Source organism: Plasmodium chabaudi (assembly GCF_900002335.3).
Source record: "Plasmodium chabaudi chabaudi strain AS genome assembly, chromosome: 10".
In the NCBI taxonomy this organism is placed as follows: Eukaryota; Apicomplexa; class Aconoidasida; order Haemosporida; family Plasmodiidae; genus Plasmodium; species Plasmodium chabaudi.
The window spans coordinates 473,279-500,078 of NC_030110.2; the positions used below are offsets into that span (position 1 = coordinate 473,279).

Consider the following 26,800-nt stretch of genomic DNA (forward strand, 5'->3'; position numbering starts at 1 on the left):
CTTATATTCATGGGCAGGTTAAAACATCCAATTTCCTAACTCATTTAAAATTGTGATAGCGATATATATAGTAATTCGCTCTTGAAAAATTAGACAAAAAAATATATAATGCATGTTATGGCAGTATTTGAATATCATTATAAAGAACCAAAATTTAGCATATTTTTTCAGTGTAAATAATTTAAAAAAATAAAAAATATATAATAAAAAAATATAAAGTAAAAAATATATATTTCCACATTTTTTTTATCGCAATATTTGTAATAAGTTTTTAATACTGCAAAGATTTGTTCTGTTGCATATTTATTGTTTTTAATTTTTAATCGATATCGATTTAATAATATATAAATATATATATACACATTTTTTTCTTTTAATTTTCCCATTTTAAAATATATTACATATTTGTCTTTATTTTTTAATATATGTAAAATATAGTGAAAAGGCGAACTTTTTATACCATAGGCAATAATCATATACGAAAAATATGTATTAATGCATTATATAACGTACAAAAAAAAATGCAACATGCAAATAAGTGTGTGTTTGAAATATTTTGTAAATTATAGCTCAAAACAATAATTCAAAAAACATATTTTCTTTTATAATTTTTTAAATATTACTCCTTTCATTTATTAAAATAATATAACATACAATTGTGGTGCATATTTACAAATAGATATTGTTATTTTTTTTGTATACACATAACATATATGTATGCAAACAGAAATGACACAAAAATAAATCGGAAACAATCGTGAAGAAAATCGTTAAGAATAATTTGTCTACAAAAACTTAATTTGTTGAAACCTTCTTAAATATGAAAGAGCAAAAAAAAAATATATATAAATATATAGCTACAGTAAAAATTGACCAATGAAATGCTTCGTTAAAGGTTTTCCAAAATGAGAGCATTTCTTTTTATTATCAATTGCTTAATTTTAGGTAAACAAAATAAAATATATATATCATGCTACACAAAAAATGTCTATATTTCTCGCAGTTTTAAAATGTACATATTTGAAAAATACATGTCTACACTTTATTACACATATCTACATGGTATTTATATTTTTACAACAGGCAATTTAAAAAATGTTCAAGGAATAAATGATTCAAATGATTCAAGTGATTCAAATAATAAAAGTAATATCTATTAATTATATTTATTTAGCTATTGAATAGGCCCAATATATTCCCATTTTACCCCTTACAAATATAACTCATTCGCATACCCTTTTTATACTTTTTCAGATAACATTGGTGTTTCGAAAGAAGCATTATCAAAATTAACGGAAATGAAAAAACTGGAATTGGATCTTTTAAAAGATTTTGTAAAAAAGGACACCGAACATTCAAATATATATAAAAAATACCATTGCATATCAAGTGATTATATTTCTTTTGATAAAAAGGAGGGGAAAGGTAATAAAATATATAATGTTAATACCCAGTTTGTTAAGTTCATATTTCATTGTTTTGTTTTACTTTTTTCATTTCTTTTCTTTTATCAAACTTTCATTCAGATGGTCAAACTAGCGGGGGGAAATCCGCAAGTAAAAACGAACACGAAACAAAGGGAAGTGGCTTTATCGATAAAATAACTTCCTTTGCAGGAATATTTAACTATAATAAAATTAATAATATTTATTCGGAGAAAATTCATCGAATGCATCATAACACAAAGGAAGAGAACAATGCATCTGATGAGCAACCAAGTGATAAAACTGAACTTATTGAAAATCATGAAATAGCTAAAAATGAGAAACCCAATTCATACATGGAATTGCCTACACATGAACCTTTAAAGAAGGGATTATTTTCTTCAGACAAAGGAAAGTCTAATGAAAATTATCAAGTAGGAAACTTAGGGTCATTTTATATGATTTTTGGTGCTAGTAATATAGATTACCCATGGGCTTGTACATGTGATCCTCTTCAATTAATTGAATATAAAGAAAAAAAAAGGAGTTATGTTTTATGTAGTAACCAAGTTGATATGTCCATACAAAACAGTGACTTATATTGCAATCCCAAAAATTCTGCCCATTATTCTTATTTATCTTATATTTTAATTCTTATAATTATAATTATTTCTTCATAAATTTTAAATTTGTATAGTATAAAATATAATAAATTTGTAGGTAATAAATAAAATATTATTATATTTGTCTAATATTATTTTTATGTTTTTTTTATAACTCCGTCATTTTTTATGTATACATAAAACTCAAATCATAAACAACTAATATTTTTTTTGATAAATATTCAATATAATTTAAGCCAAACTTGGAATATATAATTTTTCAAAAAAAATATAAAGGCATAATGAAGTTTTTAGCAATTCTATACCATTAAAAATGCATAAAATGAAGAATGCATTGCCCAATCTTATTTTATAATTTTGTAAAATAAATAATATATGACAACTTTAAAATATGTTTATATAATTTTCGCTATTTGTGATATAGCTTTCTCTATATAAACAGCGAAGTTCGCTACAATTTTATTGAAAAAAAAATTATTGTTTAAAATTTTTATATTTTTTTGGTTATTTGTTAAAATTAAAAAATTAATTCGTGTAATGAAGACATTGCATTCAAAAGGGTTGTTAGAAAGGTATATTAAGCGAGGTAAAATGTAGAATATAAATAAAATAAAATATATACACGTATACCCATCGAATGGGATTGGGAACAACTCGCTATTCAAATAATTAAAAGATAAAGAAAGGTACATAAATAAGCATGAATGGATATATAGCACAAATATGTGCAAATATACCCATATATGCATATATGGTAGGCCCAAATAAAATTTTAATTCATGAGAAAAAAGCAAGTGTGATATACGCTTTATCTAACTTTATCTCACTGTTAAAATACCTGCAGCTATCAATTTTTGTAATCCATTAAAAATTTTTGGATCTTTAATATATTCTGAAATAGAATTAGGGTTTTCATTTATTTTTTGTAAAATTATTTGAAATTGTGGGTCTGAGATAATTTGTTGGATTTCTGGGTCGGCCATTGATTTTTTAATTTGCTCTTCATCGACTTTTTCTGATTTTGACATTTCATCGATTTTGTATACACATCTTTGATATCCTTCTGTACATTCTTTATTATTAGGGTCTAATTCTAAACCTTTATTATATGCTTGTATTGCTTTATAATAGTCTTTCATAAAAAAGTGTAGGTTTCCTTTTCTAGTATATGCTTTGACAAATTTAGGATCTAATTCGATTGCCTTCATAACATCCTCTAAAGCTGATGGATATTCAATTAATTTGGTTAAAGCTGCAGCTCTATTTGAATATAATTTTGCATCATTTGGATTTCTTCGAATAGCTTCATCATATTCTTTTTTTGCATTAGGAAAATCATTATTTTTAAAGTATTCATTTCCTTTATTTTTATGTTCTTCTGCTTTGACTGGATCTATATATGCTTCTCTTTCTTCTTTTTCTTTTTTTCTTTCAAGTTCTTTTAAAGCATTTCTAGTTGCTCTATTATTATCTTCTACTAATGATTTACGATAAGCTTCTAATGCTTTGTCATAATCTTTTATATTAATATAACCAATAGCTAATCTATTATATACTTTAGCTACTTGAGAAAAATCTGCTTTAAAATTATATCTATTTTCTATAGCATAAATACAAGTTTCAATACTTTTTTCATAGGATTTCATTTCTAAATAAACAGCAGCTTTATTATAATAATACATAATATCATTTGGATTAACTTTTATAGCTTCATCATATTCTTTTAATGCTTCTTCAAATTTTTTTTGTTTATAAAGTTCATTACCTTTTAATTTATGTTCATCACCAAGTAATTCTTCTGGTGTTCTATTTTTTTTCTTTTCTTCTTCTTTCATTTTTCTTTCTTTTTCTTTTTTTTCTTCCTCCTCTTTCTTCCTTTGTCTTTCTCTTTCTGCTTCATAAGATGCATCATCATTAAATTTGATTCCAAAGAATTTTTCAACACCTTCACTTATTTTAGGATTACAAGAAGAAAGAATAAAACGAATATTCATTGGATTTGCATTTATAGCTTTAATTGTATTTAATAATTCGGTAGAATAATTTGAATTTTCTTCTTTATATGATCTTAATTTGGGATCATTATTTATAATATTATTTATATGATTAATATATTCCATATTTTCCATTTCCTTTTCTTTTCTTACTTTTTCTAATCCATCTTTCAATGATTTATTATTTGGATCTAATTTCAATCCTTCCAAATAAGTTTTTTCAGAATTATCTAGTTGTCTTAAACCATGCTCAGCACATGCTTTCCTAATATATCCTTTAGGCCAATCATTTTTTATGCTAATACATTTATTAGCAGTTTCTAATGCTTCATAAAACCTTCCTAAACTGGAATAGGCACCAGATAGATTTGAATAAAGAACATGATCAGAAGGATCATTCTTAATAGCATCAGAAAAATATTTTACTGAATCATCAAATTTTCCTTCTTGGAAACATTTGTTTCCTAATTCCTTAAGTCTTTGAGCTTCTTCTTTGTTTACCATACTTAGAAGGTTATATATTTATTTTTTTTTATTAAATAAATGGCTATATAAAAATATACACGTTTTATCAACTTATATTGGTTTTTGCTATACTTCTTGTATATTTCTATAACAAGCTATTATATGTACCCAATTTGATTTGTTCCAAACATGTATATAATTTATTTTTACTTTCCAAAGTACAGAATATTTATATTAATCCTACTTTTAATTTAATTTGATGTTGGATATTTTTCTTTTTTATTATTTCCCTTTTTTTTAAAAAAATAAAATATTTTTATACATAATTTTAATTAGGTGAATGTATTATAATTTTTTTGTTTTTTTAATAATACAATATTATATAAAAAATAATAAAGTGCTTGCTGAAATCTACATAAGATTTTTCTTTTATTTTTCATGTTCTTTTTTTATTGTAGTTTCCAAGAGAAACATAATGCAATTTTTATATTTTGAAAATACCGTGTATAATTTTTTTATTTCTCGTTTGGCTAACCAAGTATCACATTCAGTTATATTTTTTTGCCCTTTCCCTTTTATATATAATATGTATATAAATTACATGAGGACTGTGCATTGATGTATTTTGTGTATTCAACTTGCATATAAAAATGAAATTTTATAGGTTACATTTATAACGACAAAATAAAAGTTTTGCATCCATTTTGTGTTTTTTCAAATACTTTTATTATTTTATATCTTTATTTAACAGTATTTGTATGATTATATAATTTTTTCAAAGATATAATTGTACTGTTGCATTTATTTATCAGTAATAAGAACAAATTTAAGCATAAAAAGTTTCACATTTATATAAACACATCGTACTTTATTATTTATATAAAGTTATAAATTCATTTTTTCCAACATAAAAATGGTATAATCCCCATTTTAATTAATAAAAGATAATTAACTGGAAATAAAAAAATACATTTTTTATCATGTAGGATTGTTATTTTTTTTTTTTCAATTGTTTCACTCTCTATTTACTACACTGATATATTTTCCCCTCCCCTCACAACATACATATTCTACAAAAATATAAGTATATAAATAGTTTGTTCATCAAAATAAATTGTTTTTTTCGTGTTAAATATATGTTTGCATTATATAGTACTACAATATATTTCTATCAATAGGTACTTTTGTTTGAACACGATTTATATTTGTATGGGCTTAATCTTTTTTAAAGATTTACTATTCCATATACATATTCTGTCCAATTCATTAATAATACAAAGAAGCGATTAAACAATATTTTAATATGCACAATATGCATAGTAGTAGTTTTGCACATTATTCAAACCCTATAGGTGGGGAAAACTGCTTTGGTACATACAATAAGCTTATTATTTTATTTTCAAATAATTATGAATACACTTTTAAGACACCTTTTTGTTGCTATATATCGTATATTATTAAATTAGTCTACAAAAGGTGATATGGCAATTATTTTAACACATAAAATTGCGAAATTCTTACACATGTTTTATAGAAAAATATAAAAAAAGAAGTTAATTTTTATTTACTATTCAATCTATCTATATAAAGATTTATAAATTATATAGTGTAAGCAGTTTCCCTCTTATTATGTGCATCCATTTCAACCTAATTCTTAAGTTTTTCAACTTACACAATTAAACTAATATGTAAAATGCTCGAAATGATATAGTGTATAACTGTGGAAATTGAAAAATCGTTATTTTCTTTTTCCATTTAAATGCTGGATAAATACAAAAGAAAAATTAATCATGTTTAAAAAAATGAAATAGACTGCTAATATTATTTCATCCTGTTTATGAAAACTTTTGTGTGATTGTTCAAAAGGTCAGGGAAAAGCCATTAAAAATGTATTATAGAAAATTAAATGAAAGAGTTTTGAGAATAACACACATTTCTTAACATATTGCCATTTATGTGGCACAAATATTGAGAGAAATGAGAACAAAGCTAATAATAATTTATTTGGATATGCCAACATATGTAAGAGGGGAAAGAACATCAAATCGAATTCAAAAAAAATTATGAAAATTTGTGAAAATTGCTAATGTATGTATAGCATTATTAGAAATAAGTAATAACAATACTTATTTTAAATTAATATAAAAATATATATGCTAAAGTACTTATGCGTACTGTATTTGAAATATTCCGCATATATTATGTAAATACTATATGAGCATAAAATATATTTTTTTTAATAATTATGAATAACTTGAAAAATCGTTTTCATAGTTTTAAAATTTAAAAAGGAATTCCTTATAGGAAATAGCATATTATTATTTCATTATACATAGATAGTTGGTAAAATGCTTACATAATATGTTTTTTTGTGCACGAAATTAAAATATATAAGAATTAAAATGGTATATTATTTATATAATTAAAGATAATATTGTAATTTATTGCTAATATATTATAATTATATATATAATATATTTATATATAATGCACACATAAGCAAATACTTAAACATATAATAACCTTTCATTCCCTTTTTTCGATTTATGGGTATTTTTCCATTTTTTTTTTTTTGCTAAAAATATATATAAAGGTAATGCATTTTAAATAAAAAATATTCATATATTTATGAAAATGCATACACTTTTATGTAAATAAAAAATAATTTTATAGCTATAAATTTATTTATTTGCAATAAAAGAACTAAAAAAACGAAATATATAAAGCTCACGATCTTGTAATTAAACAGTATAATGGCAGACAAGTTAACAGAAGAACAAATTTCAGAATTCAAAGAAGCCTTTAGCTTATTTGATAAAGATGGAGATGGAAGTAAGCAACAAAGAGAGTAGATAGAGAGAAAATTATATATATATTAATAAAATAAAATACATATAAAAATAATGCATATATAAATTAATAGAATTAAAAAAAACATTATTAAAAAAAATTGCATCATTATGGGTATTTTAAGTATTTCATAATAAGTCTTGTTGGGATATATTCCCACTTTCATAGTGTTTAGCCCTTGCATTTATAATAATAATCGAATTACATTACATATATATATGTGCTTGCGTATGGATACACACATTTATCAATTATTTATATATCTTTTATTTATTTACCTTTACAGCTATAACAACAAAGGAACTAGGCACTGTCATGCGATCATTGGGCCAAAACCCAACGGAAGCGGAACTACAAGATATGATAAATGAAATTGACACAGACGGAAATGGATCAATAGATTTTCCAGAATTTTTAACCTTAATGGCAAGAAAAATGAAAGATACAGATACTGAAGAAGAATTAATTGAAGCCTTTAGAGTTTTTGATAGAGATGGTGATGGATATATTAGTGCTGATGAATTAAGGCATGTCATGACAAACTTAGGAGAAAAACTTACAAATGAAGAAGTTGATGAAATGATAAGAGAAGCAGATATTGATGGAGATGGACAAATTAATTATGAGGAGTTTGTTAAAATGATGATAGCTAAATAAGTTATTAATCTATGCATATATATACATCGTTGTATACGTAATATATGCATAACTTTTTTTTTAATTTTTATATTAACTCTCCCTTATACATTTTAATATCATTAACTAATAATGTTTTACTTGATAAAATTCTAAATTTTTATAACTCTAATATAAAATCTGTGAATAATAAAAAATTAGCATAACCCATGAATTAGGTTTGATTATTTGTCTTGCTTAAGGGGCACACACATGTCCATATAATTCGATAAAATTAATGTACTGTTTTATTAAGAATAAAAGTTGATTTAAAAAAATTAACAAATTGAAGTTAATGAAAAATACAAAAAAAATATAGGATTAATTTATATGGTCATATAAAAAACAAATGAAATAATGTAAGCAGTTATCCATTTTTTAAGAGTAAAAAACAAATTTATAAATAATGTTAATACATTAAAAACAGTGACATAACTATGTGTAAATAGGAAAGAATATAATAATGAATAATTAAAAAAAGCATTTTTAATGGAGTATTGACAAATTATATACTTAAAAAGTAAAGAAGATATTATCTTTGTACATTATTATGGCTTTGTATTTCCAAGAAAATATTATCATCCATTATTCTTCCTATCACCTTTATATACACAGTTTATGGTGTTGTATGAATTTATTAATGTAAGACAAAAAGGTATTATTTTTTATTTGCGATTTAATTTCTTGATAAAACAATTTATAAATATAAAGGTTATGATATGATAATATTACATTAGCTGTTAATTCTTTGCATTTTAATAAATGGTGTATATATGATTTAGTTTCTTTTCTTGGTGAATTACTTGATATAATAGAATAATCTAATGCATATTTTGAATCATTTAAATCTATAATAAAAATATCATTTATTTTTTGGTCTTCAAAATTAATAAGATTAATATCAAATGATGTAGACTGTTCATAATTTATATCTTTTAGATTTATATCTTTTAGATTTATATCTTTTAGATTTATATCTTTTAAATTTATATCCATATTTATAGCTTTTCCATTCCTTGCTAAGTAATAAGGAAAATTTGTTTCGATAATATCTATTCCATAATATATACTGTGTAAAATTTCAATTGGGTTTCCATTTGATAATTGTATAAATTTTAATTTATTTTCTGGAAGTATTTCTAATATATCTTTAATATAGCTAGTTCGCACATGGTTTGATTCATCATAACCTATACCACTCAATAAATAGCCATCAATAATGGAGTCGTATTTATCTAGTGTTTCTTTTATTACACTATTTATATTAATAGTAGATGGGACTGATAAAATACATAATAAGCTATTATTGTCATTATTTTTTTCCTTTATTATTTTAATTTTTTCTAAAAACTCATTCATTAGAGTTATGATTCTTATTTTTTTTTTCTTCCCTACTTGTTCATTGATTTTTATTTCTTCAGTTGGGATACATAAAATATTTGGTTCAAAAATTTCAACACATTTTATAAAATCATCAAATGTAAAAGTTGCTATACTATTACTATCTTTTAATGTTATAAATTTGTTAATATTTAAATTAAAATTATTTGCTAAAACATTTCGTATATTCATATATCTATAACTACACTTAAAATCGCAAAAATTATGTAAGTAACTATCTTGTCCTTTTATATTATTTTTTAAATAATGTTCTTTTGCTTTTTCATAAACATCTATATTATTATATACTTCAGATAGTGGACAATTTAAAATAAAAGGTGATTCAATTTTTCTCAACAATTCTAGATTTATGAATTCTGGTAGTATATCATTTGTTAGTATAGTAGTGGTTGGGGTTTCCAGATCGAATATTCTATTTACTCGGTATTTATTACTTTCGCTCATTTCGTTTTTTTTTTATATTTCCTATAGTTAATATATATTGCAGGCTTATATAATTCCCTTATATTGTATATACAACGGCACTACCTTTGTAGCTATTATTTATAATAGCAATATATATTCGTGAGAATATGCCTACAATTTCTTATTACGCAATTTACTAATTTTGAACCTTAAAAAGAAATATAATAAATAATTTATGGAAATCTTGGCAAAAAAAATAATAAAATTATAAACAATACACAATTAATAATTTAAAAAAAAACAATGTTGAATATGCTCAGTGATTAATAAAAATAGTTAAGCCATTTATTCTTAAAACATTCTATATAAGATGGAAAGGAAAATTCGCTATTTCCATTTATCGAATTAAAATATCATTTTTTTTAATTAAATAAATCAAATATTTTAAGAATCAAATATTTAAAAGTATATAATACATAGACATAAGAAAAAAACGACACCGTGTAGAGGTTCATAAAAATTTTCCATACCTTCAAAAGATATACTCATTTCTTAAATTTGGCTATAAAATTATTTTATAATTTTTTTCCACCCATTATCAATATACATATGTTTTTTTTTATTTATTATATATTTTATATTCGATTCTTTTTTTTATTTTTCCCAAAATATTTTTGGACTTATTTACTTTTTCAAGTATACCATTCGAAAGAATTCCAAAACAAACAAGCAAAAAAAATTTTTTAATTTTATAATAGCCTTAATCAGATTTTTATAAACATATATCAGCAAATAAATACCTTCTATATATAATATCCATAATAATAGTGCAAATTTTACAAATTTTGTATAACATATTTATAAAAAATGGATAGCATCGTAATTAACAACTTAATTTATAATTACTATCACCCACTACGAAAAACTCGAATTCAGGCCCTAAACGATATAAACCTTGTATTTGAAAGGGGTATGCGAGTTCTTATTTGTGGAAAAAATGGAGCCGGAAAGAGTACCTTACTAAGCATTCTAGCTGGAAAAAAGGTATATATTATTCTTAACAAGTCATAAAATATAAATACATGGATGTGTAAAGAAACAACAACGATAATAAACATAATACAGTATTTGATATTATACAGACAAACTAATAATTTGTAATGCATACATTTAGAATATATAACTTTTCTCTTTATAATATTATTTTCATTTGAACGAAATATGAAAATGTGTTTTTTTTTAGCTTGTAAAAGAAGAATCTGTTTCCGCTTTTAACAAACCAGTTTTTCACGACCTTTCTTTAAACGATAGAATAGGATATGTTGGAGAATGGTGGAATGATGGTATATAATAAAAATTAATTATGCATTTATTTGTTTGAAATGTAAAACAAAAGAATGGTGAATACGTATATTATTTTGTAACTCATAAGGTTTATCTGCTTTTCATAAATTATCTTTACTCTGTTCATATAATATGATTACAATATCTTAATCTGTTTATAAACTTTTTTTAGAATACGCCATGAATATCACAATAAAAAACATGTTTGCTCAATATGCTGATTCGAAGAGATATAAAAAGTTAATGAAATTGTTTGACATAGATGATAGTAAAGTTATATCTGGAATTTCTAAGGGACAGAAAAAAAAAGTTCAAATTGTATCTACTATAATGAAAAGAAAAGATATTTATATTTTTGATGAAGCAGCAGAATCCTTAGATTTAATATCTAGAAAAGTTTTACTTGAGTAAGAAACAATTTCTAAAATGTAACACAATTCATATACTTATATATATCTCATTCTATATTTACACAACTTTTTTTATTTCAGTTTTTTGAAAAATGAATCGATTAAATATAAGTGTATTATAATTTATTCAACCCACATATTTGATTGTATGGACAAATGGTCTACCCATGTTTTATATTTGGCAAAAGGCTCAGTATCCTTTTTTTCAGATATAAACAGTATTGTAAGGTGAGTTATAACCATGATGAAAATAAAACACGATTAATAAAAAAGAAACTCCTTTATACATGCTTATCACATCCTTACATTTTCATAATGTTTACTATTTTACTTCTCTACATGCAGTGATAAGAAATACGTTTCAATGGCCGACTTTGTTTTTGACAATATGATGGAAGAGACAAACAAAAATGATAAATCTTACAATATTGATGGTATCTCAATATAAACACAATCTTACGTATTTTTGTTATTTTTTGAGCATCTTCAAGGCACCATATTAATGTAACTAATTTTTTTTTTTTTATAGAAATTATGAATCTAGATTCTGATTAGACAAGCATTATAAGGACCAAAATAACGGCTGGAAAAAAACAAACTCAACACACTATTATTGTATTAACTAATATAAATAAGGATAACAAAGTTAGAATAACCGTTCGAAACACATATACAAAATAATGCATTGAATGCATGAATCTTAGCATATGAGAAGAAAAATATAAATTAAAATTTTTTATAAAATAATATACTTATTTAAAAGAAATTTGTATTTAAAATTATATACGCGTTTTATTATTCCACAAAATATATCATCACATTGTGAAAAGTTTCAAATTAAAAACAAAAAAAATATTGACATAATTAAGGCATATGAAACAAATTTTTTTAATTAAGTGTATATAATTTATTTACTTAATTGTTTGCTTTCATGTGAAAACAATTTTTTTGAAAATTTTAGTGTAAATATATATTTGGATATAAAGATTATATCCGATGTCTTCCCCTTTTCATTTTTTAGGACAAACATATATTATATTTTTTTTTAGATTAAACTTTTTATATGTGTTTTGAATGTTCAAAAACATACATAGAAAAAATCGTTGAATAACGACTTTAAATAAGTTAAGCTATACTTAATTTATGATTAAACTAAAAAATACATATCCTAATTATACTATGAATGCTCATCAGTATAATATATTTTTCCTTTTTTTGCTTTATTGTTTTACGGTTCAACATTATACTCCCTGTGAAGTGCTAGGAAATGCACTACTTTATGGTAGTGGCTAGATAATTATTTGTTCTCTACATACAAAGGGGTATGAATCCTGCTTCCCCAATTTGATGTTCTCAATATGGTTCCTACTTTAAGTTTGTTTTTTTTAATATTTCTTCTTTACTTTTTAATTGGTTGAAGTAAAAATTGTAGATCTTAATACTTTCTTGATATATTTCATAAAGATCTTTTCTCTTTTTTAAATCAAATTGAAAAAAAAACTTAAAAAAATATTTCAATTCCTTAAACCTCATTTTAATTTTCTTATTAATTAGTTCATTTAATAATTCCTTTTTTTCGTAAATCTTTATATAAATAAAATTATAATAATTGAACAAACTATCATTAGTAATCATTTCATATAATAAAGATCCTAATAACCATATGTCACTTTTAGACATGTTTATTTTTTTTTTTTGAAATTTTTTCTGATTTTCTAATTTTTTTTTTATCATCATTTTAACCTTTTTTAAGCATTTATAAAATTCTAATGATACAAATGAATGTTTTCTTAAACTTTTTGCCACATTTTTGTGCTTACTCTTTGAATGTGTATATTTATTTTTGTTAGTCAAAAGTTCTGGAGCTGCTAACATTTCATTTCCTCTATTTTTTCTGAAAAAAATAAAGTCTGTATCCCTTAAAAAAAACTTACTTTCTCCAAAATCACTGATAACTATTGATGGAACAACTATGTATTGACAATCTTTTTTTTTCATTATTCTCTTAAAATATTGTCTATAATTAAAACTAGCCATCGATATATCAATATTATTATAAAACTTATTTTGTTTTTTATAGCTTGAGTTGTTAATTTGATATGAAGGACGAATGAAATCTAAATTTGTCTTCCTTTCATTTTCTACAAAACAATTTCTCATAACAATTTGAGATCGAGTATTTTTAAGATCCTGCTTAGTATTGACATGATTAATGTTGTTATTTTTTTTTGTTTTATACTTTTTACACATTAATAGTGGGCATGTTTTTTTAAAATCGATTAAAATATTGCATGTATTAATATCAAAATGAATGATCTTTTTTTTATGTACATACATAATTTGTTCTATTATTTGAATAAAAATATTTAAAATAAATAAAATAAATTTCAACTGAATTATTTTTATAAAAATCCGACTTTTTAATATCATAGTGTAACAAGAATACACATTTGTATATCTACATAAGTACTTGTAGCAAAATATAAAATTCCCTTTACACCTTTTTGTAATTTGTTTAATAATTTTGGCTATTTTAAAATTTAAAATTATTTTCTCTACTTTTTCCTTACGCACAATAGGTAAAAAAAACTGCTTTATGTTTCCTCGTATTTTTTTTATCTCTTTTAAATAATATACGTGTGCATAATTTATTAGATCTTTTAAATTGCCTTCATAATATTTCATAAGTAAATAATAAGTAAAACCATTATGGTTACAATTTGGAATAATTCCATAAGTATACATTTGGCATATCCCTTTTTTTGAGTTTTGAAAAGTAAGAAGACATTTAATTTCATTAAAAATATTTTTAAAAATATAATTTTCATTTATATTATTAGCTATATCTATTAATTTTATTATAAAAAAATTGTTATTAAATATATTATGAGAACATAAAAATATTTTCCCATTACCATATTCATTTATTTTTTTTAAAAATGTTATATTTTTTAAATTTTTTACAACAGACAAATTGTAGAGTATTGATTTTGTTTGATCATTGATAAAGTATTTCTTTCCTTCGTTTTTTATATTTCCAATAACATTATTTTTTTTAATATTATTATTTATGAAAGACTGAATAATTTGTATGATCGGTAAATGCTCTGAATTAATGACCTCAGAAAAAGGGAAATATTTATTAAATACTTTTAACCATATTTTTAGAATTTTTTTTATTTCATTACATTTTTTAAAAACTTTTTTTTCAATCTGTTTATTTATATTTTGATATTCATCATAATAATTTTCATTAAAATATAAATCGTTAAGACATTTTTTATTGTAGGACGTTATTAAGGAAAAAATTAACAGCAAAACCCATGTCTTAACAGAAACTATTTCATCATTTAGTTTGTCTTTATATCTATTTTTATATTTAACTTGATCAGTTAAATTGTAACTCTCACATTTTAAGTATTCTCTTTCCATTTTATGAAAATTGTCATTCAAATTTTTATCCCTACAATATTCCTCACTCATTAATAGTAACTTATTTGTAGAAATATTTTCCGACCAATCAACCTTATCTATATATTTTCCCAATTCAGGATTCATTATTTTTGATGATATTTCATCTGAAAGAATACTTATTTTTTCATCATATTCATCGGATACACATTTATCAAAAGAATTAAACGATTTTTTAATTTTGTCTAAACATAAAGGGGGTATAATATTTTTTCCAAACTTTATTTTCTTAGTATGATCATTAAATTGAGAATTTGTATTATAACTCGAATTAGATGAAGCACTTTTTTTACTGCAATCTTTATCGGCATATTTGTGATAAACCCTATCACAGGCACCCTCATTTGTAGACTGTATTTTTTTATTATCACTAATAAGAGGACTTGATTTATTACTTTTGGATGCCCTTTTTTCTTTTTTTTTTATTTCAAAATTGCCATCATTAATATAGTGCAGTAAAAACTCTAAAATTTTAATTTTATAAAAGTAGAGTTGCAAAACAATATTTTTTTGCTCCGACAATAAGACAAGTATTTTTAAAAATGTTGTCATAACTTTTGAAATATTTTTTTCTTTTTCCCTTTTGTAGCATATTAATATAATTAAAAGTAAATAATATTTATTTATCATTTTTATGTATATTTTATTTTTTGAATTTATTATAAATTTTCTAAAATGTGCCATTCTGTAAAATAAGGTATATATTGTATGATCGAAAGAAAGAAGCTCGATTTTGCTTCTTACACAATTTCTTTCTTTTATTCTTTTCCTTTTTATTGTATGGCTTATAAAATTTGAATAAAACTTTAAAAATGTTTTATCAAGCTCAAAATATATGTAAATTAATGCCATACCTTTTTCCTTATTTTGACAAACAATTTTATGTATAACTTCATTTGATACGTTCTCGAATTTGGTTTTATCATACACATTATCACAATCTTTTGAAGTGCCAAAAATAAATGATTCAAAAAAATTAAGAAGATTTTTTTTCAAAAACATATATATTAGGTGATTTCCAAATATATAGTGCATATTTTCTCCCCGCATTTTGTAATATTTCCATTTTTTTGATGAGCATTTTTTATTATTTTTTATAAACACACTATTCATATCTCTTAATAATGTTAATACAAAATTTGTTAGAATTATTTTCATATTATTCTCATACTCTATGTTGTAATTGTACATATTTGATAGATTAGTTAAAACTTTCCATGTGTTTACAATATAATAAATTAAAGACAAAATGTTTGATCGGTAAAAAAAATTATCGTTACTTTTTTTTTTTTCTTTGATGAATTTTTTCACATTGGTTACAACCCCGTTAATACCATGCCTTGTCTGCAGAATTCCGTATTTGTTTATAATTATTATTTTCATAAGTATGTATTTTTTTTTTGTATTTGATCTATATTTTAGCAAACTTTTCAACAACAAATTTAAGTATAAAGAAAAAACATAGATAAATAGGTGCGCGAATAATAAGCCGATCTTAATAGGAGAATCGTTACCCTTTTCATAGGAATGCATTGATGGCTTTTCTTTATTAAAACATGCACACTGCTTGCATTGTAATGTGTCTGAAGCAATAATTTGTATACGTTCGTGGTTTATTTCCTTATTGCTTTTTTCATTTTTCTTGCCTATTTGATGATCTGTTGTATTTGCCTCATTCAAATTGGTTTCGTAACAAAGCGAGTTATAAATAAAATTCTGGTCATGATAATTTTCCAAGATCCTTAAAACATGCTCAAATAGACTTTTATGATTATATAGAAAATTTTTTAATATTAATAAACTTTTTAAAATGGTGATATAATTTTCATTCTTAATATTTGAAATAATATTTTTAATTTTTGAACATATTTTAAAAATTATTTTTTTTTTTCTCTTAACAAATTGGAATAAAAAAAAAAATAGGCAACACACATTTTGTAAGTGAAATGATTTTTTTTCAAATCTTAACAAAGCTCTTAAATTGTTATATTGTTTTTTTCGAAATACATAAAAAAATGGAATATCATTTTTTATTTTTAACTTAATAGTACAAACTTTTATAGATTGGCTTTCATAACGAATACCATTTTTAAAAGCAAAATTATTTTGTTTCAATAAGTTAAAAAGAGACTTATTAATGCTGAATATGAAATGGATATTTTGTGTTTTTTTTTTGAAAATAAAATTGATAAATTCTTTTTTTACAATTTTATTATAGTAAGAGAAAATAGTCTTATTCCGTTTTTTAAATGAAAAAATATAAGGTATTGTTCTTAGGAAGCTGTTCAAATATTTGTATAAGGATAATATCATTTTGTCTTTGCATTGGACAATATTTATATTCTTCGTCGTCTTATGAATTTTTTTATTATCAAAATATCTTTTTACATTCTCAAAACAATCATGATCTTTAAAAAAGTATAAATTTATATCTTGAATGTTCTTTTTACTATGGCTATTTTTTTCTATAGTTATATAGCTAGCATTTTCTCTCTCTTTCCCTTTTTTACAAAAACAAACACATTTATCTCGATGAAATATATTATCCTTTGGCAATTTTTCTTTTAAAATATTATTATTACAAATAAGATGGCTCTTATTTATTTTTTGAAAATGACAACTTTTATGAGACAACCCAGAGACTGTAATCATATCATTTGTTAAATTAGTAAAATGTTTATTTTTTTTTAAAATGCTTTTTTTCCTTTTTTCTGATATTATTTTATTTAAACAATGGGAAGGATTATATTTAAATAAAATCAAAATAATTCGAAAGAGATGCTTATAATTAATCAGTTCATTTTGTTCACTTATTAGAAGCCAACCATTGGTGCTATAATTTTTGGTACTAGTTATATTCCCATAGGAGTTTATTTTTTTTTTTAAACTTTTTAAAAAGTTTCCTCGTATATGCTCACCATCTTTTTGAATCCGTATGACATACCCATTCTTATCATTAAACTTTTTAGTTTTACAATTATTATCGTTATATTCATTATTGTTGTTCCCATTGAAAAGTAGGGAACCATTCTGTCTTAAACCATTTTTATGTTTCGCAAGAATAATACATAAATTTTTAAAAATATTATAGTATATATTTATTAAATATGTTTTAATTAATGAACATTTTGCAAGATTATCTTTTTCGATATAATATTCCTCAGATTGTGACTTTAAATGAAAACAGCATTTTTTTTTACACCTACTTAGGCACAAAACTTTACACACATAATTTAAAAGTTTATAAATATATTTAACAATATTCTTATTTAAAATAACCTTTATAACATTATAAAAGTTATCATCATTATTATTAATAAACTTAAAAATTGTTTTAGCTATATATACATGCTTATTAATATCCTTAAAGTAGTGATGTTTTTTTTTTATTATATTATTTTTTAAATACATATTCAAAAGTGTGTGTATATTATGGGCTTCCTTATTTCTTAATTTCTTCGTAAAATACATTTCTGCATATTTTTTTGTTTTTTATTTTTTTTAAAAATCAGATTGGTCGTTGTTGCCACTCCAATCCCCACTACATTGCCCATTACAATGTTTTACTTTCATATTTTGAAAATGATTAACAAGGTGTATATATACATAATGCTTTTTGTTTTCTTCTGTTTAGACAATATATCTTTATTCTTATTGCCATAGATATATATGTATGTGTATTGCTTCCCACAATTTGATCATACCCAATGAATTCATTTATGGAAATGTAAAATAACAGTTTTAATTATAAAACAAATAAAATTCAAAGCGCTTTAAATAATCATTAAGCAGTTAAAAATAATAAGCGGATTAAAAAATAAAAACAAAGCATAAAGCATTAGTTTGATTGTTTCTATACAAATTTATTGGCATAAAGAATTATATATTTTGCTTTGGCAATAAATTTGATGGAAATAATTTTTTTTTGTCCCCTATGATTTTTTAAATATCCTTTTAAGTCGCATTTGCTTAATTTAGGGCTTATTATGTATTTTCTTTTATATATATTTGTCTTTCATAAATAAACTACATATTAAATTAATTATGTTTTTCTATTTTTTTTTGTGTACTTTTCATTGATCGCATTTTTATTTCACCTGTTAGTATATTTAAACTATTCTGAAAATATTAAGAGTATATATATATTTTCAGTGCATTATATAAAGTGTAAAATTGTTGCGAATAGTAGTTAAGCTGTTTTTTTTTTTATTTTATATTTTTTTTGAAAAATGGTATTTCCCTATTTTAATATACATTGTAATTATTATATAATCGCCCTTTTTTACAAGCTTGCTTGTGTTTGTACTTATATGAAATTTTTATATTATTAAGAATATATACATTATTATATCATATTTTTAATTAGTTTCTCTCGTTTATTTATATATATTTTTTTCGGCTTTTCTCTTACCTTTTTTGCTTCATCATTTACACTTAACAAATTGTGGAAGAAAATATTGCTATATTTGGTGTTTACTATATTAAAGCGAAAAATGACAAAACATAAAATTTTTAAGCTATAAATACCATAATTAATATAAAACACACACACACACATGCTTCATATATATTTGCATATGCTTGTATGGGCATATAATGATATAATGAATTTAATAAAATGATAATAATATATGTACTGCGTGTCGGGAGTAACTTATTATATGAAGAAAATATATAAAAAGTATAAAATATTATAATTAATATTTTGTATAAACCCCACAAAAAAACAAAGGGTTATAAAACTATATAACATATGAAAAATACGAGAAAAACGAGCCTATGAGTTATTACAACAAAACAAAAAGAAAATGCAAAGTAAGTTTTGTAGACATCGAATTGGAGGCTTTCATATTTGGATGCTTCCTTTATACATGGAATAAAATATATACTGATGATACTAAAAAAAAAAAAAACAGCCATAATAATAGTAGCAACAATAAAGGAAAAATTAGTAAGAATAATAATTTGACACACATCAAAAAAAATGAAATTCGAAAATGGAATTATCTTAATAAAGATACAGAAAATAGTTTAATATCTTCTACTAATGATATTAATAATAATCTTATTAATAAAAAAAATAAAAAAGGTTATACAAACAAAAGTAATAACAAAACAACAGAGACATGTGAAAAGGATCTCAACCATGATGAAAATAGCTATTCAGAAAATATATCAAATGAATTTGATTGTAAATTAAATGAAGAATTTCAAGTGAAAAATAAAATAAATATTATAGAATTGAATAAAAAATTATTACATTTTGTAAAATCCAATTTTTGTTTAAAAACTAAAGATTTTAATATTTTCCATGATTTGTATTCTTTTTACACACATATACAAGAAAAAAACAAGGGAGAAGAAATAAAATTGCAAAATAAATTTTTTCCTTCAAGCCCTTATTATCACACTAAAGGATCCAATAATGATAGCTGCAGTAATAATACTAGTTTGAAGGAAGCTGATAAAACCCGAACGATACCAATATATAAATTTTTTAAGCCAATTCCAGCACGCAATCATCAAAATGTTCGTAAATTAAATACGTCAACAAACCAAGCTAATCTAAAAAAAAAGCAAACAAAAACAAACAGTCATCATTACAATTACTTGCATCGATATATCAATCGGAATTGTAGTCTTTGTGATATTTTGGTAAACAAGGGGAAGAATCTAAAATACAAAAAGTTTATTCATATGTGCACTAAAAAAGTTTATGGAGACAAAAAATATGACATGATAAATAAATGTATTATAAATATAAAAACATTTGATGATAGTTTTATTCATTCAATTACTATAGAAAGACTATTTAGCTATATATGCAAAGAAAATGATAAAAATTTATATTTTTTTTGGTTTAAATTTTTAAATGTCTTATTTAATGTTACTATAAATAAACAACTTATGATTAAAATATTTTTTTTTGTGTGTATAAAAAATTTATTAATATCTTCATATTTTAATTCAGAAGATGATATAGCAAATCAAGAATTTCCTAGTAAAAACATTTTATGTAAAATAGATAAACAGAAAAATACATTTTTAGCTGAATTTATAAAAATAAATAAATGTGGAAATATTACAAATATCATATTAGATAATAATTATATATTATTACAAAACTTGTTTGATTATTTTTATATAATATGTTCAACAAGAAATATGAAATTTTATGATAACTTTTTTTTAAACGTTCAAATGATTAATTTTATTTATTTAATTCAAATTAATTTTTTTCATTATTATTATGTTAAACTATATCACAAGTTTGTCAAATTACACAAGGGAAAAGCTACAAGTAGCAACACTAGTAATCTATGTACCTCCATACAAAAGGGAATAAAAAAAAATACAGTTCTTCGTCCCAAAGACGACAATTTAAATGATAAGCATTTTAAAAAGAGAACAAGCATATTTAAGCCTGCCCACAAAACGAGCTGTAAAAATGATAATATAAAAGAGTGCAGAAAAATCGACCAAAAAATAGACAAGGTCGAAAATGCGGATGTTTCCATTGATCATCATGAAAAGGAAGACACTTATAAATTTGTGGTAGTAGGAAAAAATTATAATATTAACAAAAAATATTATAAAAATTTCAATTTAAGCTTTTATAATTATAATAAAACAAATAATATATCATCAAACTGTTTCGAAATTGGGTCTACTAGAGTTACAGCAAATGAGTTATTACCCAAGACGAAAAGTCCAACTGAAAAAAAATTATTAACAAATCATAGGATATATTTTAAAAGATTATACACATTTTTAAATAAATATATTAAAACAACCCAATTAACAAAGCAGAGTAATATATTTTCTTTCATGTTTGATGCATTACCTTGTTCAAATTTAAAAAATTGCATCAACAATATTTTAGAGCCTTATATATTTTACATATTAAGAAGATATACATTTATAGAAATATTTAATTTTATTGAAAGCTTAAAAAATTTATATAATTTAAAAAAGAATAGACGAAAAAGAACAAACTTAAGACCAAACGAAAATGATCCAACTTTAAAATTCTTAAATGATATACAAGGATTGAATTATCTTTATAATAATTTAAAAAGTGATTATTTAACATTAACTCAAAATTTGTATATAAAAACAAAAGGTGAAAATTTAAAAAATAAAAAAATTATATTATATAAAAAATATAAATCACAAAGATATAATAAAAGTGCCATACAAAATCTAATATATAATAAAAAGACAGATATATATAAAAACGTAGCAATATATAAATTTTCAACAAAAGATTTTAATTTACAACATAATTTATTTAATATATATATAGAATGCAACTTATTAAATAAAGCATATAAATTAGTTATAATCGATTTTGATTTTTCTTTTTCATTAACATCAGAAATTATCTTTTTATACAAAATGTATTTAATAGAATTAAAAAAAAATAACATATTAAGATCGTTTGAAATTTTAAGTATGACATTTTATAAATGCTTTATTTTGTTAAAGAAATATTTATGTAATCCTACATCTTTCAAATTGCTATCTCTTGTAAGTATCCACCTTTGTCATATGCTTTATAATTATCCTTTTTTATTAAAGCATTTATCTTTTTTTCCAAGTAGCAAAATTGAGTTTATTACAAAATATATTATAATGAATGATAATGTTAAAGTCAGTGGATATTCAAATAATCATGAATTGAAAAATTATTTTTCTTCATGTCTTTTTTTTTCTTCTACTAATAATATATCTAATAGAAAAACAAATGATACTACTTCGGCTTGTATAAATGTTGAAAACAATTATGATGATATGCACAATAGCAAACTTAATAAAGGGAAACCAAATGATCGAAGAAATAATATCAATATGGAATTCAAAAAAAAAAATAATTTTCCCTTTGATCCTCTCAATTTTACTAAACCCACAAATATTAATCATGATAATACTATTGGGAAAGCAAATAAAAATATTGCAAAAGATATTATTAATGTATATCAAAATAATGACTATTGCATGAACTCATTTAATAATATAAACGATTTAAAGTATGGGATCAAAATTGAGGATTATGATAATAAAATAAAGAATAAAAGCAAAATGGTCGAGGCAAATAATTCTTTTTTATTTTCTACAGAAATATTAAAACAAAATGAAAAAACATACTTTGATAATAACAATTATTATACATATAACAACGAATTTAAAAATGCAATAAATAGTTATGCTTACAATAGTATGAGCGCTACTATCTTTTCTCAAAAGAATCATATTACACATCATGGGAATGACGGGAATGCTTTAGGTACAAGACAAACCTCCATACATAATAAAATACCAGACAATATAAACGACAATAATAATTTTCCCTTTTTAATCAATGAAGATATAGACAGTTATGATTTTTTAAATATCCACGAACAGTTATATGTAAATAAAATTACAAAAGGGTTTAATTTTATTCTTAATCTGCTAGAAATCACATTAAATAATAATGATAATTATCTTTTAAATTATAATAATAAAAATTTGAGCATATATGATCATAATCCATTTAATAAAGAGGGCATAACAAATGATAACAATTATACTGAAAATATGTGTAATTTAAATAATTTTATAAAAAAAATAATAAATAAAATAGAATTATTTCTTAGTACAAATTTAAAAAGAAAAAATTTACAAAATCATATAAAACATTTAGATAAAGAAAAATTTCGAAATCTTTTATATGATTCTAAAATGATGAGATCAATCAAATCTTTTTATGAAGATTCCTATTTTTTTTGTTTGGAATTTTTATTTTTAGCATATATTTGTTCAAACTATTTTTCAGATAATGTTTCAAAAAATTATAATTTATTTTTAAAAAATTTTAATTTTAATGATGTTTGGCCTAGCAATCATCAAATCAAAGTTAAAATTTTACTCTCTTTAATCTATATGTTTTTATATGAAATTAATCTAATGGATTTAAGAGAATTTTTTATTCAAATCTTAAAAATCATATTATATAAATTTTATAATTATTTAGATTATAACGATTTAGAAATATATCAATACATATTTTTAAACATATCAAATGATACCTTATTTTCTTACTACACAATTACTGATAATATTCTAGACACGTTAAATCTGGATGCTTCTAAAACATATAAAGAATTTTTCTACATATTTAATTTATCCAAAAATAAGCAACTAATTTATCAGTATGTAAATTGGGGCAAGCAAAACAACCAAAGTGATAACACCAAAAATGGCAATAATAAAAAGAGTTTTATCAATAACCTTTTCAATTTTATTATAAATAAAATGCATTCATCTCGCAATAAGTCTAACTCTATAATAAATAAATCCGAATTAAATAAAATAACCTCATATAATAATACCTTTACATATTCTAAAAATCAATGTACTACCAATTTAGACACCAAAATAGGAGGGGAAAAAACAAAGGGGGTACATACACCACCATCTCAGCAATATAACGAACTTACTAACACTTCAAATGTTAGCAGCTATAATAAGACAACTTTTTTTGATACAATAAATATTGAAGACTCCCATTTAAGAAGTGAAAATGTTGGCACTAATGCAGATAGCAATATAAACGAAGGTACACACACAAGTATTTCAAACAAATGTGAAAACAAAAAAAAAAAACACAGCCCCAATATAAATAACAAAATGAATAGCGAACAATGTAGAAATAATAAATCCGATTATATCTCATACAGTTTTGACAATTTTTTAAGCGAAAAAGGGTTAGAGAAAAATGATTTCATATCTTTCAACCAAAATAAAAAAAATAAAAATAGTAATGGAAATGGATTTTTCGAAAAGGTCATAACTTACATAAATAATAAAAAGTCAAATAAAAAAATTAATAATGGTGATATAAAAATTTGGAAAAAAGATGAAAAGTGCAATATATTTTCTATTAAATATAAAGATAATAAAAGTATGAACAAAAAAGTAAATACAAATGATAATAGCAATTTCTTATGCTCCTCAAAAAATGAGAAATGCTTAACTGACCATAATAATGTGGAAAATGATTATTGTAGGATATTAAATTATTTTAAAATAAATAAAGAGATATATATAGATAGATATATAAATAATAAAAATGAAATATTAATAAATATACAACAATATAGGAATAGAATAAATTATTATGGAAATACAAATCCATATTATTATCGAGCTCAAAAATTTGAAAAATATTATTATTTACCTGAAGAAATTTCAGAATCAAATTGTTTTATCTTTGCACAAAATAAAAATATTATTAGAAATAATTTTATATTAGAAAAAAATAATTATGTTCATATATGTTTAGATTTATTAAATATAATAGATCTATATATGGAATTTAAAGTAAATGCTTATAATAAAACCTTTTATTTTATTAAAAATTTAATAATCACATGTGCAAATATAAGCTTTTCAAAAAATCTTACTATTATATATATTAACTCATTAATCAGATTATGTCTTTTCGAATTCAGAATGAACAACATATTTATTGCTTCTAATATTCTTGTCGAAATTCTCAATAATTTTGAAAAAATTAAATATTATAAAAATTTAATAGGAACTATTTTTTATTTGAGCGGCCACATATTATTACTGCATTTAAATCATGACGAAGAAATAATAAATGATCATCATATTAAAAATAATTTAATAGACAAATACAACTATTATACTAATTTAAAAAAAAATAATTCCCTTACAAAAAATAAAGGGCATAAAGAAAATAGTAACACCAAAATGAATTCTGTATTCTCTGATACTTTTGTAAACATGAACTCGCTAAAAATCCCTGATAAAGATAAAAAATTTTCAAACAGCTCTTTAATGATAAGCACGGGAAGAAGTAATAGTAATAATAATCCCTCTGTGTTAATACATAAAGACACACACAAAAAAACAAATGGCATTTCTTCACATAACAACAATTTTGAAGATAATTTAGAAAGCTGCAAGTTAGAATCCGACGACGACATAATGAGTATTGAAAAAAAAAAAAATTCCAATTTCACAAAAAAAAAATATGCAAAAAAATCTATTCCGTTAATAAAAAATCAAATAAAAATAACAGATTATTTTTCAAATTTAAAACATGAAAAATCTCCAGATATTTCATCCTATACAAACTCTGATGGATCTGATAAAAATATTAACAAAAGTAACTCATATAATAAATATCTTAAAAAAAGAAAAATTAATAACGAATTAGCTAGCCAAGTTAATTCACAAAAAAAAGTATTTAAGTCAGCTCAACATACAGAAGGAAACATTACTTATGATTTCTTCGATGAAATAAATAAAAAACAATTTTTTTTACTTTTAATTTGTTTTTATTTTAAACAATCTTTAAATTATTGGCAAACTGATGGAGATACTATAGGAATTGCTAATGGAGTTCAACAAAAAAAAAGAATAAAAGACACATATTTTTTCCTGATGTGTTCCTATAAATTTTTTTACAAATCGTCTCTATTCCTATCAAAACAAGCCAACATACAAAATTATAAATTTCCGTTTTTTAATTATGAGCTCTTTAAAATTTATTATAAATTTTACACTTATTACAAAGGGATATTTATTAAGTGTACTAACGAGAACATTATTAATATCGTATGACAAAGTAATGCTACAAATTTTTTTTATGTTTGAAAATATCTTCTTTATTCTATATGATATATGAAATTATGTAATTAATACAAAAAATAGCGAAAAAAAAT

At 22.3% G+C, this 26,800-nt stretch overlaps 7 protein-coding genes across 7 annotated transcripts; 4 read left to right on the plus strand and 3 right to left on the minus strand.

Moving 5' to 3' along the window:
* Positions 1 to 905: 905 nt before the first annotated feature.
* PCHAS_1011300 (conserved protein, unknown function) lies at positions 906 to 2,104 on the plus strand (the record flags this gene model as incomplete). Its single annotated transcript, XM_016798301.1, has 4 exons — positions 906 to 945; positions 1,084 to 1,146; positions 1,255 to 1,425; positions 1,527 to 2,104. 4 exons carry the CDS (start codon positions 906 to 908, stop codon positions 2,102 to 2,104), a joined length of 852 nt encoding a protein of 283 aa, XP_016655530.1.
* A 761-nt stretch (positions 2,105 to 2,865) lies between these two features.
* On the minus strand, positions 2,866 to 4,545 carry PCHAS_1011400 (Hsp70/Hsp90 organizing protein, putative; the record flags this gene model as incomplete). Its single annotated transcript, XM_740413.1, has 1 exon — positions 2,866 to 4,545. One exon carries the CDS (start codon positions 4,543 to 4,545, stop codon positions 2,866 to 2,868), a length of 1,680 nt encoding a protein of 559 aa, XP_745506.1.
* A 2,714-nt stretch (positions 4,546 to 7,259) lies between these two features.
* PCHAS_1011500 (calmodulin, putative) lies at positions 7,260 to 8,013 on the plus strand (the record flags this gene model as incomplete). The annotated part of the gene is made up of 2 exons (XM_732195.2): positions 7,260 to 7,338; positions 7,643 to 8,013. 2 exons carry the CDS (start codon positions 7,260 to 7,262, stop codon positions 8,011 to 8,013), a joined length of 450 nt encoding a protein of 149 aa, XP_737288.2.
* A 621-nt stretch (positions 8,014 to 8,634) lies between these two features.
* PCHAS_1011600 (queuine tRNA-ribosyltransferase, putative) lies at positions 8,635 to 9,876 on the minus strand (the record flags this gene model as incomplete). The annotated part of the gene is made up of 1 exon (XM_016798302.1): positions 8,635 to 9,876. The coding sequence occupies one exon, from the start codon at positions 9,874 to 9,876 to the stop codon at positions 8,635 to 8,637; it is 1,242 nt and encodes a 413-aa protein (XP_016655531.1).
* An 828-nt stretch (positions 9,877 to 10,704) lies between these two features.
* PCHAS_1011700 (CCR4-associated factor 16, putative) lies at positions 10,705 to 12,146 on the plus strand (the record flags this gene model as incomplete). The annotated part of the gene is made up of 6 exons (XM_016798303.1): positions 10,705 to 10,881; positions 11,081 to 11,180; positions 11,354 to 11,588; positions 11,673 to 11,819; positions 11,937 to 12,025; positions 12,121 to 12,146. The coding sequence occupies 6 exons, from the start codon at positions 10,705 to 10,707 to the stop codon at positions 12,144 to 12,146; spliced, it is 774 nt and encodes a 257-aa protein (XP_016655532.1).
* Positions 12,147 to 12,956: 810 nt separating this feature from the next.
* On the minus strand, positions 12,957 to 18,533 carry PCHAS_1011800 (protein kinase, putative; the record flags this gene model as incomplete). Its single annotated transcript, XM_731021.2, has 1 exon — positions 12,957 to 18,533. The coding sequence occupies one exon, from the start codon at positions 18,531 to 18,533 to the stop codon at positions 12,957 to 12,959; it is 5,577 nt and encodes a 1,858-aa protein (XP_736114.2).
* Positions 18,534 to 19,841: 1,308 nt separating this feature from the next.
* Positions 19,842 to 26,699, plus strand: PCHAS_1011900 (conserved Plasmodium protein, unknown function; the record flags this gene model as incomplete). Its single annotated transcript, XM_016798304.1, has 1 exon — positions 19,842 to 26,699. The coding sequence occupies one exon, from the start codon at positions 19,842 to 19,844 to the stop codon at positions 26,697 to 26,699; it is 6,858 nt and encodes a 2,285-aa protein (XP_016655533.1).
* Positions 26,700 to 26,800: the final 101 nt, after the last annotated feature.